Source organism: Neophocaena asiaeorientalis, unplaced genomic scaffold (genome assembly GCF_003031525.2).
Source record: "Neophocaena asiaeorientalis asiaeorientalis breed wild unplaced genomic scaffold, Neophocaena_asiaeorientalis_V1.1 scaffold497, whole genome shotgun sequence".
NCBI classification, from domain to species: Eukaryota; Metazoa; Chordata; class Mammalia; order Artiodactyla; family Phocoenidae; genus Neophocaena; species Neophocaena asiaeorientalis.
Genome location: NW_020174568.1, coordinates 1,143,441 through 1,157,598, shown reverse-complemented (window position 1 = coordinate 1,157,598; position 14,158 = coordinate 1,143,441). Strand labels below are relative to the sequence as shown.

General features: G+C 41.3%; 1 protein-coding gene across 2 annotated transcripts in view; it reads right to left on the bottom strand.

The window, feature by feature from the left end:
* The window catches only part of LOC112408377 (E3 SUMO-protein ligase RanBP2-like), a 56,242-nt gene that overhangs the window by 41,669 nt on the left and 415 nt on the right, over nucleotides 1–14,158 (bottom strand). The window contains exons 2-8 of one of the 2 annotated variants that reach the window (XM_024757972.1): nucleotides 13,903–14,111; nucleotides 9,418–9,485; nucleotides 8,017–8,128; nucleotides 7,345–7,497; nucleotides 3,016–3,246; nucleotides 2,536–2,681; nucleotides 557–749 (exon numbers count right to left, since the gene is read on the bottom strand). In XM_024757972.1, coding sequence (XP_024613740.1) covers nucleotides 557–749; nucleotides 2,536–2,681; nucleotides 3,016–3,246; nucleotides 7,345–7,497; nucleotides 8,017–8,128; nucleotides 9,418–9,485; nucleotides 13,903–13,995 — 996 coding nt within the window. In that variant the 5' untranslated portion in view covers nucleotides 13,996–14,111. The remainder of the gene's footprint in view (nucleotides 1–556; nucleotides 750–2,535; nucleotides 2,682–3,015; nucleotides 3,247–7,344; nucleotides 7,498–8,016; nucleotides 8,129–9,417; nucleotides 9,486–13,902; nucleotides 14,112–14,158) is intronic. The other variant, XM_024757973.1, reaches the window with a different exon arrangement.

Below are 14,158 nucleotides of genomic sequence, written 5' to 3'. Positions count from 1 at the left end.
TATTTTCTTCATGTCATGTTCTATGTATAAAGAAGTTTCATGTTTCCAAAGATAAGTAAGTATACTGCTGTACATTAAATATACTATTAATGTTGTATACATATCACATACGCATGTTTTCAATTAACATGTTGAAATGCGGGTGGTAAACACATTCTTCGATCATAGCTTACGCAACCATACCCCAAAATTTACTTACTTAGTTTTTCGTCCAAGTTATGCGTACCTTTTTGAATCAAGTTTTACCCATACTTGAGACTATTTCCATACTACAGGTTCCCAGAAATGGCAGAGTAAAAAGATCAAATTCTTCAAATTGATCTTCCAAAAAGCCACAGCAATGCCAACTGCCACCAGCAATGCATCAACGTACCCGTTTCACCAGCCTCACCAGTACTGTACAAATCCTGTTACTCTTCACCCATCAAAGTAACTATTTCATTTTAATTTTACATATATACCCATATTTTCATTACAGACCAGGACACACCTCCATGTGAAATACAACAAAGTCTCACTAAAATGTCACCTGCATGCAAAACTGGGAGTGGATTACCTGAAAGGCTATGAGATAGCACAACGCAGCCAGCTCAGAGAGCGCTCGCCACTGCACGTCACTATGCTGACCCATCTTCAAAAGCAGAGAACCAGCATGCATGTAGAAATGTCCTCTCACTTCGAAGAAAGTAGCTGAGAGTTCATCATTTCCACCCACACAAGATTTCACAGACTGAAGAGCACTATCAAAACTGTAATATTAAAGTATTAAACACACATTAAACTACTGCATTGTAAATAATCAGTTTCAGTATTTAATTCAAAATAAAATAAAACATTTCAAGCTTCATCTTCCACATTCTAACTCTTAATAATCCATATTCTGTTTTATGAATTATAAATCATCTAGCGCTTATTGTTATTCCACACACTTCCTATACTTCAAGCTTAACCTCTAGAATGTCTTATTCCAAAACATGTTCTCCATCATATGGTTTTGTTATTTAATTCAAAGTTGAAATTTCTCAAATTAAACATGCCATTTTCAAATTATAATAACTAAAATATGTGCATTATCAATACCATAACTGCTCTTCTTACTATACACATAACTAGAGTTAAGTAAATTATATTTCTCACTATTATTTGTAATCTATGTATTAATTAATGCTTTTGAATCCCCGCGCCCCACCCCCAGTCCCTGGTGCCAAAAGGGTTGGGGACCGCTGCCTTAGAGGGTCTTAACACCCCTCCTCCTAGGGATCCATGAAGTTAAAATTATTTTTTTTTTTTTTTTTTTTTTTCGGTATGCGGGCCTCTCACTGTTGTGGCCTCCCCCGTTGCGGAGCACAGGCTCCGGACGCGCAGGCTCAGCGGCCATGGCTCACGGGCCCAGCCGCTCCGCGGCATGTGGGATCTTCCTGGACCGGGTCACGAACCCACGTCCCCTGCATCGGCAGGCGGACTCTCAGCCACTGCGCCACCAGGGAAGCCCTAAAATTATTTTTTAGTACTACTAAAAAATTGTCTCTTTCTCCTTTATTTCCTCATGTAACCAAGTTTTTAAGTATATAACCACACCAAAATCAAAAAAACATAAAAACCTAAATATTTTCTAAAATGATCTAAAAATTCAATTTAGTTTTTTTTGGATACTCCCTTACCCTACCCATGTTAAGACACTAAGTACTTCCTCAAGAAAACTAACTCTACACTTCAGTGAAAAGAATTACTTTTCAGACAAATGGAGAGTGTAAACCAGGGAATGTCACACTTTTCCTATAAAGGGCCACATACTAATGTGGCTTTGCAGGCACACCACCTCTGTCACAAGTGCTCAGCTCTACCACTGCAGTGTGTAAGCAGCCACAGATAACACATAACAATGAGCATGGCTGTGGCCAGGAAAACTTTATTCATACAATCAGCTGTAAGCCTCGTTTGGCCCACAAGCTCTAGTCAACCCCTGCTCTAAACTGACACACAAATCCAAGTGATGTTTCTGTTCAGCGGAATTTATTGTAATCAAGTGGAGATATTCTGGTCCTCAAAATTAAAACGTGGAAAACAGAAAAATCATGTATTGTATTTTAGTTATCTTGTTTCTAAGCTAAAACATTGTTTTCTGAAATATCAGTCACGTTAACAGCTTACACTAGAATATCTGACAAATGAAGTTTATTCTCTGATTTTCAATCAAGATTGTATCATTTTTTTTGAAACGAAATATGAACAGCAGTTAGAACATTCATTTTCAGGCTCAACTCTTTACTAAGTATGCCAAAACTAAATATTTAACTATAATTTAATAAAGCCTAAGCAGTAATACAGTTCTCTAGAAATCAAAGTCACACAAAACCAATTATAATATCCCCACAAAAGAAGATTCCTTCTAAGTAGTTCATTATGTTAACTATTACCTCTGGATATATTACAGAAAAAATAATGCCATTAAGATGTTTAGACCAATGAACAGAATTACCACAAACAGAAAATCTGTAGTTGACACCAAAGTACTGTCTCCGTAGGTCAACATACCTCTCCAACAATTCTCTGCTCTCGTGCACATCTCTCGTGGACAGCGTGAGAAGCATAAGGTTAGCATAGGCTAGAAGTAAGTCCTGATTGGTTGCTCGCCAGTTATTTTTATCAGACTCCAAACACTGTGAAGATTCCAGATATTCCTATTTTGCAAAAAGAACTCCAAGTTACAAAACTTTATCATGTGTTACGAAACTGAGTGCTTTATGCCTACAAATTCCTTTGCCCATTCCTATGCTGTAAAACCATGTCGATTTTAAATCAGCCTATAAAAACACCAAAAAATATAAACATATTTCTCATATTTATTTCTCCAATCCACCCATTATAAATTGAAATCATGGTAGCAAAAATCTCATTTCACAGCTGCTATACATAAATGAAAGAAATTTAGGTCTTGGAAGGCAGCACTTAAATACAAAGGGATATATGGTAACTGTCCATCAAGAAGTGTGAGACCCAGCAGTTTTTACCTACCTTAAGGGTCTGTACAACACAGGAATTCCACTCTAAACTCGAACGCAAGACTATGTTTCTCTCTGCCTGGTGGCAGTGGGCCACAGCATCCTTCAGTCTACTGTTTGAGCGATACAGCTCTACTAGTCGGATGTTCATGTGCACATCATCAGGTCTTGCATAAAGTTCTGACTGAATCAAGTCGAAAAGTTTATTCCATCCATCTTCACCTTTACAATCTAAAAGCTGTTCCTAGTTTTAAAGAACCGTTAATTAGAGAAACATCTGTGCAACTTTAAACACATCATGGCTCCTATGAGCGTCATCCCACTGTGTCTGGCTTTAGTAAATTCCCACTCTACCTACCTCATTAGCCCCTCAGAGTCACTTCCAGCCTAGAAGCTAAACCTCAAGAAATGTACGTGGGGAGAAACACCTGGGATGACACAGCAGCGCTGGCTGCCCATGCTCACCTCGGAGTATGCCAGGACGACCGGCCTGCGTCCCTGCACACTCCGGTCACTACCAGATGCCTAGCCTCCCAGGAACCCTTGCACCAGGGTCCTCACCTTCAATGTGCTCTGCATCTCCCTAAGGCTGACTCATCTCTGCCGCCTCTGCTCCCACTGTGGAGCTCCTACTGCTCTGCTATCTTCTCAAAGTCTTCACCTTCTAGCCTTTCTGAATGGAGTCCCATTCCAAGACAGCTGCCATCACTTCTCTGCTAGCCTACGCACAAGTAGAGGAGGTGGGGGTCTCCCAGCGTCACCACCACATCCCTGCTCCTAACTCTGTTTTCTAAAGGACTTGCTATCCGGCTACTCCTGCCAGTCCCCCCTCATTAGTAACTGGAATAGAACCGTCTTCCTTTATCCCTAACAACTGCCGCTGTCAGTGGCAACTGAGAAGTGCACAAGACACACAACAGCCTGGGCATTCTGCTCTTTAACGACCTCATCTCCACCGCTCCACACTCCAGCCTCAGCCATCCATTTGGCAAAATCTGTATTTTGATCAAAGCGCTCAGACCACCACACCCTCTCATTTTCCCACCTCACAGGGGCTCACATACCCTCACTGCCACATCTCTTTGCCTCTACCACCTGAAAAGCTTTCAGTACACTGACATCACCAAGTTTTAATTTTCCATGAAATACACACATACACTTTCCTTCCATGTCAAGCTGAAATGCCACAGTCCCAACATCCACAATTACTCCTTACTTATAGATGCCTTCAATTAACTCCCTCCACCTTTCCTGGAGACCCCGCCACCTGCTTCCTCTGCGCCCATACACTAACAGATGAACAAGTGAGTATAGGGCATTCAGGAATTTGAGAAATCACAAGCAAGCTAACTGATTTACTTTCATAATCTCAAACTGCCAAACTGGTAATGCCTAGAAAAAATAAAGCCCTGTTTTACTTCTAATAAACTCACTTTCTCCACTCCCTGAAGAGTTCACTTCATACTCCTCTTTCCTCCAACTCTCACTTTCAACTTATGATCACACCTCATCCCCCACAGAGAAAATGGAAGCCATCACCCCTAAGCTCCACTCGACCTTCCTGCACTCACCTCCCCACCCCGCCACCTCGCAGACCATGCTCGCCATTAGTGCCCTTTCTCCCTCACCAAGCTCTCTCCTCCTGGATCAGTTCCGTAACTTACACTTGGTGTGTCTATAACTGCAAAAAAGCCCTAGCCTTCAATTATATGTTTAAAAATAAATAAGTAAAAAATCAACACCATTATGGATGCTTTTCAAAAATTCTACTCTCAGGACTTCCCTGGTGGCGCAGTAGTTAGGACTCCACGCTCCCAATGCAGGGGGCCCAGGTCTGATCCCTGGTCAGGGAACTAGATCCCACATGCATGCTTCAACTAAGAGTTCGCATGCCACAACTAAGGAGCCGGCAAGCTGCAACTAAAGGAGCCTGCCAGCCACAACTAAGGAGCCCATGAGCCGCAACTAAGACCCGGTGCAACCAAATAAGCAAATAAGTATTAAAAAACAAAAATTCTGCTCCCATACGCAAGAGAAAATGCCCTCTCATTAATAATATTGAGTAGTTTTGTTCATTAGAGAAACGTCAAAAAGCTATTTACTGTAAATAAGCCTTAAATTTTAGGAGAAATAGAATTACTTTGCTAAATAGCTACAAATCTCATGGATTTCTATCCAAAAGATGGGGGGGGAGAATCTGACATAAGATTTAGTTTTAGACAACACTGTCTCTAAAGAGTCATTAAAGGAAATCAGGACGCTTTAGAAACATTTAACTTTGGTTATACTGCAAGAAAAATAATCCCCTCCCATTTATACATGGTCCATAATGTCACAATGGAATGGATTGTCATGGCCAATAAGGAAATTATGTTTGAGGCATAAAACAAAGATAATAAGGTAAAGAAATCTACACATTGAAACCTAACATTTTAATTTTTTTTTTTTTTTTGCAGCATGCGGGTCTCTCACTGTTGTGGCCTCTCCCGTTGCGGAGCACAGGCTCCGGACGCACAGGCTCAGCAGCCATGGCTCACAGGCCCAGCCGCTCTGCGGCACGTGGGATCTTCCCGGACCGGGGCACGAACCCGTGTCCCCTGCATCGGCAGACGGACTCTCAACCACTGCGCCACCAGGGAAGACACTAGATTAATATTTAAAATCCAGGTGCTTATCACAGGGAGAAAAACTTAATGTTACTAGTATTTATCTCTAGGGGTTTTTAAAACACTTTTGATTTTAAAATCTGTGCACAATTGCTCATGCCAGATTTATAATCACTAAAAATTGGAAACAACCGAAATTTCCCTCAAAAGTAAATGGTTAAACTGTGGAACACACCCATATGATGAAATACTACTCAGCAGTAAAAGGAAGGAATCAACTACTGACTGATACAACCTGAATGGGTCTCAAGGGCACTGTACAGAATGAAAAAAGCCAACCTCAAAAGGTCACCCGATGCCTGATTCTATTTATACATTTTAAAATTACAAAATTATAAAGACAGAGAACAAATTCACAGTTGGCAGAAGTTAAGGACGATGGGAAGGAGAGGTGGATGTGACCACAGAAGGGCAAGCATGAAAGACGCCCTGTAGTGATGGGGCAGTTCTGTCCCTTGACTGCAGTGCTGGTTAAGCAAATTTACACACATGATGAGATGAACAAGAACTGAACACACACTGCACCAATGCCAAAATCCTGGTGTGATATTGTATTATAGTTACATTAAGAGGTAACCACTGGGGAGAGCTGGGTGAAGTAAACTCAGGACCTCTCTGTGCAATCTTTACAACTCCCTGAGAAAAATCTATAATTATTTCAAAATAAAAAAGTTTAAAAAAATTCTATCGGAAACATGTGTAAGCCGGGATGGAGGGGGTCCTGTTAAAAACAATGTACACTGGGACTTCCCTGGCGGTCCAGTGGTTAGGACTCAGCACTCTCACTTCCAGGGCCCGGGGTTCGATCCCTGGTCGGGGAACTAAGATCCTACAAGCCACCCAATATATTGGTTACAACCCAACATACACTTAAAATTCTGTTTGCCTAGTATATTTGGAAAGACTTTCTCCAGAAGAGTCACTCAGTAAACTATATTTTACTCAGTAAAGAAAAGCAAGCAGAATGAGTTAATATATTAGCAACAAGTTTCTATCATTTTTAGAAATTACCTATAACATGCTAGAGAAACTGCCTTTTAACTTTTGCTTGAAAACCTCACTATCCCATAACACAGTCCTTTCCAAATTTAGATAACAGTTCTTTAAAAACTTTATAACTCTGAACTGCCACCCTATGGGTAATTTTCACCCAATGAAGCAAAAATTTCATATCAGATAGAAGTCAGTTTCATTTTAGCTCCACCATCTAGCTAACAAACCGTAAAATCCCTAAAATATGAATCATTCCAAAGGGTAAATGAGATGCCATGTGTGAAGCAAACTCGTACGTAATGAAAAAGCATATTGTCATAATGTATGTACTGTGAAATGGCTTCCACAATAAGTTAACGTCCATCACCTCACCCAGCTACAAATTACTTTTTCTTGTGATGAAAACTTTTAAGACCCACTCTCAGCAACTTTCAAATGCACAGTGCAGTACTGTTCCCTATAGTCACAAGCTGTACTTCACATCCCCAGAACTTATTTATCTTATAACTAAAGGTTTGTACCCCTGTGACCCCCTTCACCCATTTCCCACACTCCCCATCCCCACACACACCGGTTTAAAGGTTACTACTGAAATCAGTTAAACTCCAAATATTAGAAATAGCTGTGTCTTAAGTTTTCCCCAACTGCTTTTATTATATGCTTTCTTTTGCTTAATTTTTTACCTTTAGTTTATAAATTGCAGGACTTCCTGGAAAAAGTTTAGCTGCTCTTTCAACCCAGTATTTAGCTCTTCCATCACTAACATCATTTTTACAGAGCAATTCTGCAATCTTCAACACAAGATCTTTTTGTGTTGGGTTTAATTCCACTGAACGCTGATATCAAAAAAGAATTAAGAAATTAGTAGGATTCCTAAAGTCCATACACTCATACACAAGAATTAAAAATTTATCAAGTGACTCTATTAAAACTCTATTTCTAAATGACAGCATGTTATTTCAAGGCTGTTAAAGTGTCTGCAAGTAAAAAAAAAAAAGTGTCTGCAAGTTTTCTGAAGATGAATTAAAAAAAATTATCTTTTTATTTGGTAAACGCAAAAAAGAAAAGGAAGGGAGGGAGGGAACCACACACGTAAGAACAGCATTTCTGATCGTGGTAAACTTGAAATTCATAGGTGTTAACCTTCCTTTACAATTGCTAATCTCTTAATGATAAAATACAGTGTTCTCTGGGCCAAGTGCTTCCAGACCTGTTTCACTTACTAGTACGATGGTACCAGTGCTTGTTCTCAGGACATCCATAAAACGTATGTGAACTGTTTATTACATAAATTAACCTGGGCATTATGCGTGTTTGGCTATGCGAAGGCTATGTTTTAATCTTATATAGTTTACCTTGTAACATTCAACTGCTTTCTCTACGTTTTCCTCCACTTCATAAAGAAGGCCGAGAAATCTGTGAGCTTTGGGATCCCTTTCTTGTACGTTAATGTATGTAGATATATATCTGTTTAAAAATAATAATAATATAAAAACAAGCTTTAAATTACCACATTTAGAACTGCATTTAACTGCTGAGAGAATATCTTAAGCCAAGCAACCACTAAACTAATTTATATTGTTATTCTAATTCTTGACTACCACTATTTAAAGTAGAATATGCAGATAACTGAAAAGCATCCACAGATAGAAATAATACTTAAACACAAACACATGTACGAAGTTGACAACATACTCATTTTACCATTAAATGGTACATTTACCAAATTTTTTTTTCTAGTGCTACCCATTCTTAAGAAATGAATACATAAATTACTTTTTTTCTATTATTACACTTTGGGAATAGCACTAAGTTTTGCACAGACATTAGAAAGTGATTACAATAAATCTTTAAACTATCATAATGCAAACCACTAAAGAGCAACAATTTCCAAATAACAACTAAGAGAACGTATTCACCTTTTCAACAAGAAAATAACATCTAACGGGACTGTACCCAGCTAAAACAGCACAGAAGAAAAATCACTCACTACACCACCAAATGCCGGTGACTTCCATTCTTTAACTCAAGTGACAACTAAAAATAAGCATATTCTAGGTCCAGTGAATGTTATCACAGGAGATATTAGACCAAAGATCAACACTGGAGGAAAAAGTGTCATATTAATAAGGAACAGGGTTAACAGGCCCAATGCTGCCAGTTAAATAAAGGCGCTAACACTTTCCTTATCAGAATTTTCATCTTCCCGTCAATGCCTTTAATAGCCTGCCTCCCTCAGAATTTCCAGCTTTAAGTCACTATAAATCAGGAAATCAGACCACCAAGCTTCTTGGCTCTATGGTGAGACGAAGCCTCACAGGATCACCTATCCAGTCAATTAAAGATCTTTTACACAAGATATTCTCCTGCCCAGGAATTAGTTTAATTTTGTATTCACTGCCATTTTTTTCCAGCTGATAAAAGTAGCAGATATCTAACCAGGAAGAAATTAAGATATAGGCATGGTTCTCTTTTATTCTAACCCAGGACAATCTTCAGCGAAAATTCAATGCCAAACGATTTCTTGCCCTGGGTGTAAATAAGCAGCAGGCACGCAGAAAGTATCATTCTAGACTCAACCTGCAGATGGAATCCAGACTAGTTCTTATCACCAATCTGAGTGATGAATCCCGTATTTCCAGGACATACTTAGGAAGAACTGCTAAAAAAACGTGTATTTATCCATGTCAAAGAAGAACATGAGGCTAAAGCACCGGTTTTAGAAAATTAAGGCATGTTTACAGTTTGGTACTTACTTTTTAGCAAGATCATATTCTTTAGCTTCGTAATACAGCTTTGCAAAATAGAATCCTTTCATTGACTTCTAAAAAAAATTAAGAACTCTTTTATTTATCATATTTTGAATTCTGCATATTTTTCACAAGAGCTAAAATCTGTCCTAGTGAGGTTAATATTAATATATTTGATTTTTGTTCACTTAAAAGATTAAAAAAAAACTGCCTGTAGAAATACACATGTTCTAAAAGTCCTGAGTCCATGTTTTCTAATTTTCATGAAACAAAAAAATAAACTTAAGAACATCAAGACAAGATGACATCAGAAATTAAGAATTTATATCAGCAAGAAACCTTAGAAACTGTGTGGTGCCCCTCTCTCACTTTACAGATAAGTAAACAGACAGAAGCCCACTTTTCTAGGGGAGGAGAGGTACACGACAGACTTCACTTCTCCTGCCGTGTGTAAGCCTTTTTGGGGAGAGTACCAAAGTCCTTCAGACCCATTAAGGCACTGGGGATTCCCTGGTCCAGTTACTGACCGCTCCACAGATCATTATTCTACACTCAAGGAGCTAAAGAGGCAGAAATAAAAATTGAACTCTTCTGGTAATAATCCAAGTCCACCCCCTGGCTCTTTTATTTCTATAAGCTCCAAAGTCCAGCCTGCTGAGACACACCAGATGATGTTACACACATGTGATAGAAGTACACAGCCATCAAGCATCTTATTTTTGAAAGCTATATAAGGACACAGAAAAACAAAAATCAACATATACTAAGTGAAAAAGCAGCCTACAAAGCAATGTTTTCTTTTATTGATTTTATTCCTAAAAATACAGGTGTTAGATTTGTTTGCTGTGCCTGCTATTCACCAGGCACCATTCTGGGCACTGGGGAATGGGCAGGAAATTAAGTCTCTGTCTTCAGGCACGAAGGCTGCAGTTCAGGAAGGGTGACAAGCACAGAGGCAGGAGAGAGTGCTATTTTACAGTATTTCACCAATTATGTACAGTGCCCTGCATTTTCACAAGGCTACAATCAGATTCAGCCCATGAAGCACAGGCACCCTAACGCTGTGCCTGTCCAACTCGCAGAGCCCCAGGAGTCGGTCCTAAGTCCTCTTCCCTCTCAGAGCATCTCATCTGGGATACATAATCCATCTCACCCATGACTACGCTGACTCTCAAATGTGTATCTCTGGCTCTCAGCTCTCCTGAGCTCTAAACTTATGTGTAAAATATTAAGACCTGTCAGTTCTACCTTCTGTGTTACCTCAATCCATCCATTTTTCTGCATCTCTACTGCTACTACCAAAGTACAAGCCTGCTATGATCTCTCTCTGGGACTACCAAAACGACTAATTCCTTCCTGTTTCCCTCCCAAAATTAATTCGCCAAAACATAAGACAAACCACATTGTGCCTTTCTTTAAAATTTTAAATCCTTTTATGGCTTTCATTACATTTTGAAAATACCCATATTTCTCACCAAAGACTAGCATGACATGGCACCTGCCCAGCTCTACTTTACTTCATCTGCCTCTTGCATACTATGGTCTAGCCTGTGACTAAAACCAGAATGCATCTCTCCAACTGGGGCAGCCGTGAGGAGTCTCACTGCTTAATTTAAACAAAGGCAGGGCTTCCCTGGTGGCGCAGTGGTAGAGAGTCCGCCTGCCGATGCAGTGGACGCGGGTTCGTGCCCCGGTCCGGGAGGATCCCACGTGCCGCGGAGCGGCTGGGCCCGTGAGCCATGGCCGCTGAGCCTGCGCGTCCGGAGCCTGTGTCCCGCAACGGGAGGGGTCGCAACAGTGAGAGGCCCGCGTACCGCAAAAAAAAAAAAAAGAAAGATCAAAGGCAACTGTAGGTATTGATGTGATGTGATTTCTGCCCAGTACATTCAATGTCAGAGTAAAGAAATTCAATGAAGGTAAATAAACAGCAGAGTAACTATGAGTCTCTTAAGGTAGTCAGATGCCTTATCTAATTAGAGATTTACGAATTAACGACCAAGATTCTCACTAATCTAGTCAAACAACAGCTAAGGGGCAATGACTTGAGAGGATCAACTGACAAGGAGGACCATGTTAAGCATGACTCACGTCTGACACATAAACGGATATGAAAAGTAGAGTGAGTGGAAAGCCCTCAGTGCCACTCACCTCCCTCCCCTCTACACCTTGGGGAGGCAGAGCTGGGTCCAGTACACCTGCCAAAAGCCTAACACAAGTATATCCATCACATTCAAAGTGCAAAAGAAATAAACCACAAGATCATCTCAAATGCCACCAAAAGAAAAAAAGCATGTGACAATATCCAACACCCAGGCTTTCCTGGTGGCACAGTGGATAAGAATCCACCTGCCAACGCAGGGGACACGGGTTTGAGCCCTGGTCCGGGAAGATCCCACATGCCGCAGAGCAAATAGGCCCGTGCGCCACAACTGCTGAGCCCGCGCTCTAGAGCCCGCGAGCCACAACTACTGAGCCCACGTGCCTAGAGCCCGCGCTCTGCTACAAGAGAAGCCCACATACCGCAACAAAGAGTAGCCCCCGCTCGCTGCAACCAGAGAAAGCCCGCACGCAACAACGAAGACCCAATGCGGCCAAAAATAAATAATTTTTTTTAAAAAAGGAATACATCGTAGGAAATTAAACCAACCAAAAAAATAGAGCAATTAGTATTTACTCTAGGAAAAATAAAACTACACAATAAAGGTGACTTGAATGCAAAAATACTTACCTTACCGTAATTATATAAACACTAGATATTCACTTAACTAAAATTTACAAGAACAGAACTGAAAAAAGGAGGGGAAAAGTAAATACATCTGTGGACCCGTCTGGAGGAAAGGTGAAAGCCAGTAGAAGGTGTCTAAAATGAGGAAAAGGAGATAAAGAAATAAAAGTACAGTCGACCCTCGAACAAAGCAAGGGTTAGGGGCACTGACCCTCTACCCAGTTCAAGATCCACATATACATACAGTCGGCCCTCTGTGTACACACTCGGTTCCTCCATACCCAAGTTTCCACATCCTAAGATTCAACCAACCGTGGATCGCATAGTACTCTAGTACATATTTATTGAAAATAAACCCACATTTAAGTGGACCTGTGCTGTTCAAACCTGTGTTGTTCAAGGGTCAACTGTACATATGTATGTTATTCAGAAGTATGAAATACAGATGTTAAGGGTAGAACAAACACCTAAGAGCTGTCAAGTTGCCTCTAAGGAGCAGGAAATCAGGGGTGTGGAATAAAAAGCCAACTAGACAGAAAACTAGGAAAACTAAATAGAAGCCATCTGGAAAAAAAAACTGAAGAAACGTTAAGTGACATTTTCAACAAGAACAAAAACAGATGTAAAGGAGTAGAAAATGGCAGAACAAAAGATGAGGTGAACAAATGAAAGCACAGTGGAAGCCTGGGAAGACGGGAGACTGTGGACCCATCACGGCACCTAGAACTTGGACATCCTGGAAAGCCCGGTCTGTTCACACATGGCCAGTCTCTGCCAAACTGGGTACCAAGCAGATACCAATCTCTTGCTACTCTTCACAGCTGCTGTCTCTGCTCACTCCACCGTCTCCCTCCCAACCTGTCCACAGCCCCCTGTTTTGTCATTTCACTGAGACCCAAGTTTACAGAATTACTGTCACATGTTCCAAAGTTACGCGCTTTGCTAGTCAATATTCCACTGAAGGCCCCAGGTTCTGAAATCAATGATTTCTCCTTGTCTGAAGAAAAACATCTGCTCAAAATACTCTTTATAAATGTAAAAGAGGTGAGAGTAATAACCAGCCCTTAAAGTTTTGTCCCCACCCTTATTTATTTGACAGAAAAGTCCCTTCGTTCAGAGAACATTCTAACTCCTGTCTAGACAGTGGTTCTTACTCTTCTGAGAGCCAGGGTCCCCACTTAGAATTTCATAAAAGCTCTCAACTTGCTTTAGAAACAAAAGTTACACCGTTTTCAGGGGTACAGGAACGTTCAGTGAGGTTCTGGTTTAGGCTCTGGTACCACATTTGTATGCATGAGCACGCCAGCAGTTGGGAATTACAATCTGTAGGTAGGCACCCGGTCCCCTCCTCCGGAGGGCGGGCTGTCCGCCACTCCACTGGTCCTGAAAGAAACTAAACCACACCCACTGCCAAAATCCTGCCGAGCCACCTGTGTCCCCAGGACAAGTATCTTTCATCTCTCCAGGTCTCGATACCCACAGGGTCGTCGGCAGTAACACAACATACACCTAGCATGTGGTTAAAGACACAATTACGGTGCCATTATATTCCTGACCGTCACTCGGTTTTCGGTTTTTAACTTCCTCATGCATCTTTATTCGCATAGGCCCCTGCCCAGAACACCTTGAACGACCGTCCCTTTAGCAGCCACATCTGAGGGCTCACCAAACGCGCCGAGCACTGCCCTCAACGTTTAACAAAGACCCTCCTAAAACGCCTGTCAATACCCTAACGCCGCCCTACTAATGAAGTAAGCTACACTGACCTCAAACCCCACAGCGTGTGCATGGCAGAGCTGCGATTCGACCCCGGACAGCGACCAGGGATCCGACCAGCGACTGTCGGATCCACGGTGCATCCAGCTCGCTATCTGCCTCCAAGGAGGAAAGTACCCTGAGAGGCGTCGCCGGAAGGCCACAGAATCTGCCCCAGACACAAGGCCCGGGAGGAAATTCAGACCCCACCGGGGCTCCGCTGAAAAACAAAATGCCGGTAAAAGCAGCTGTGAGGAGCGGCGGGGT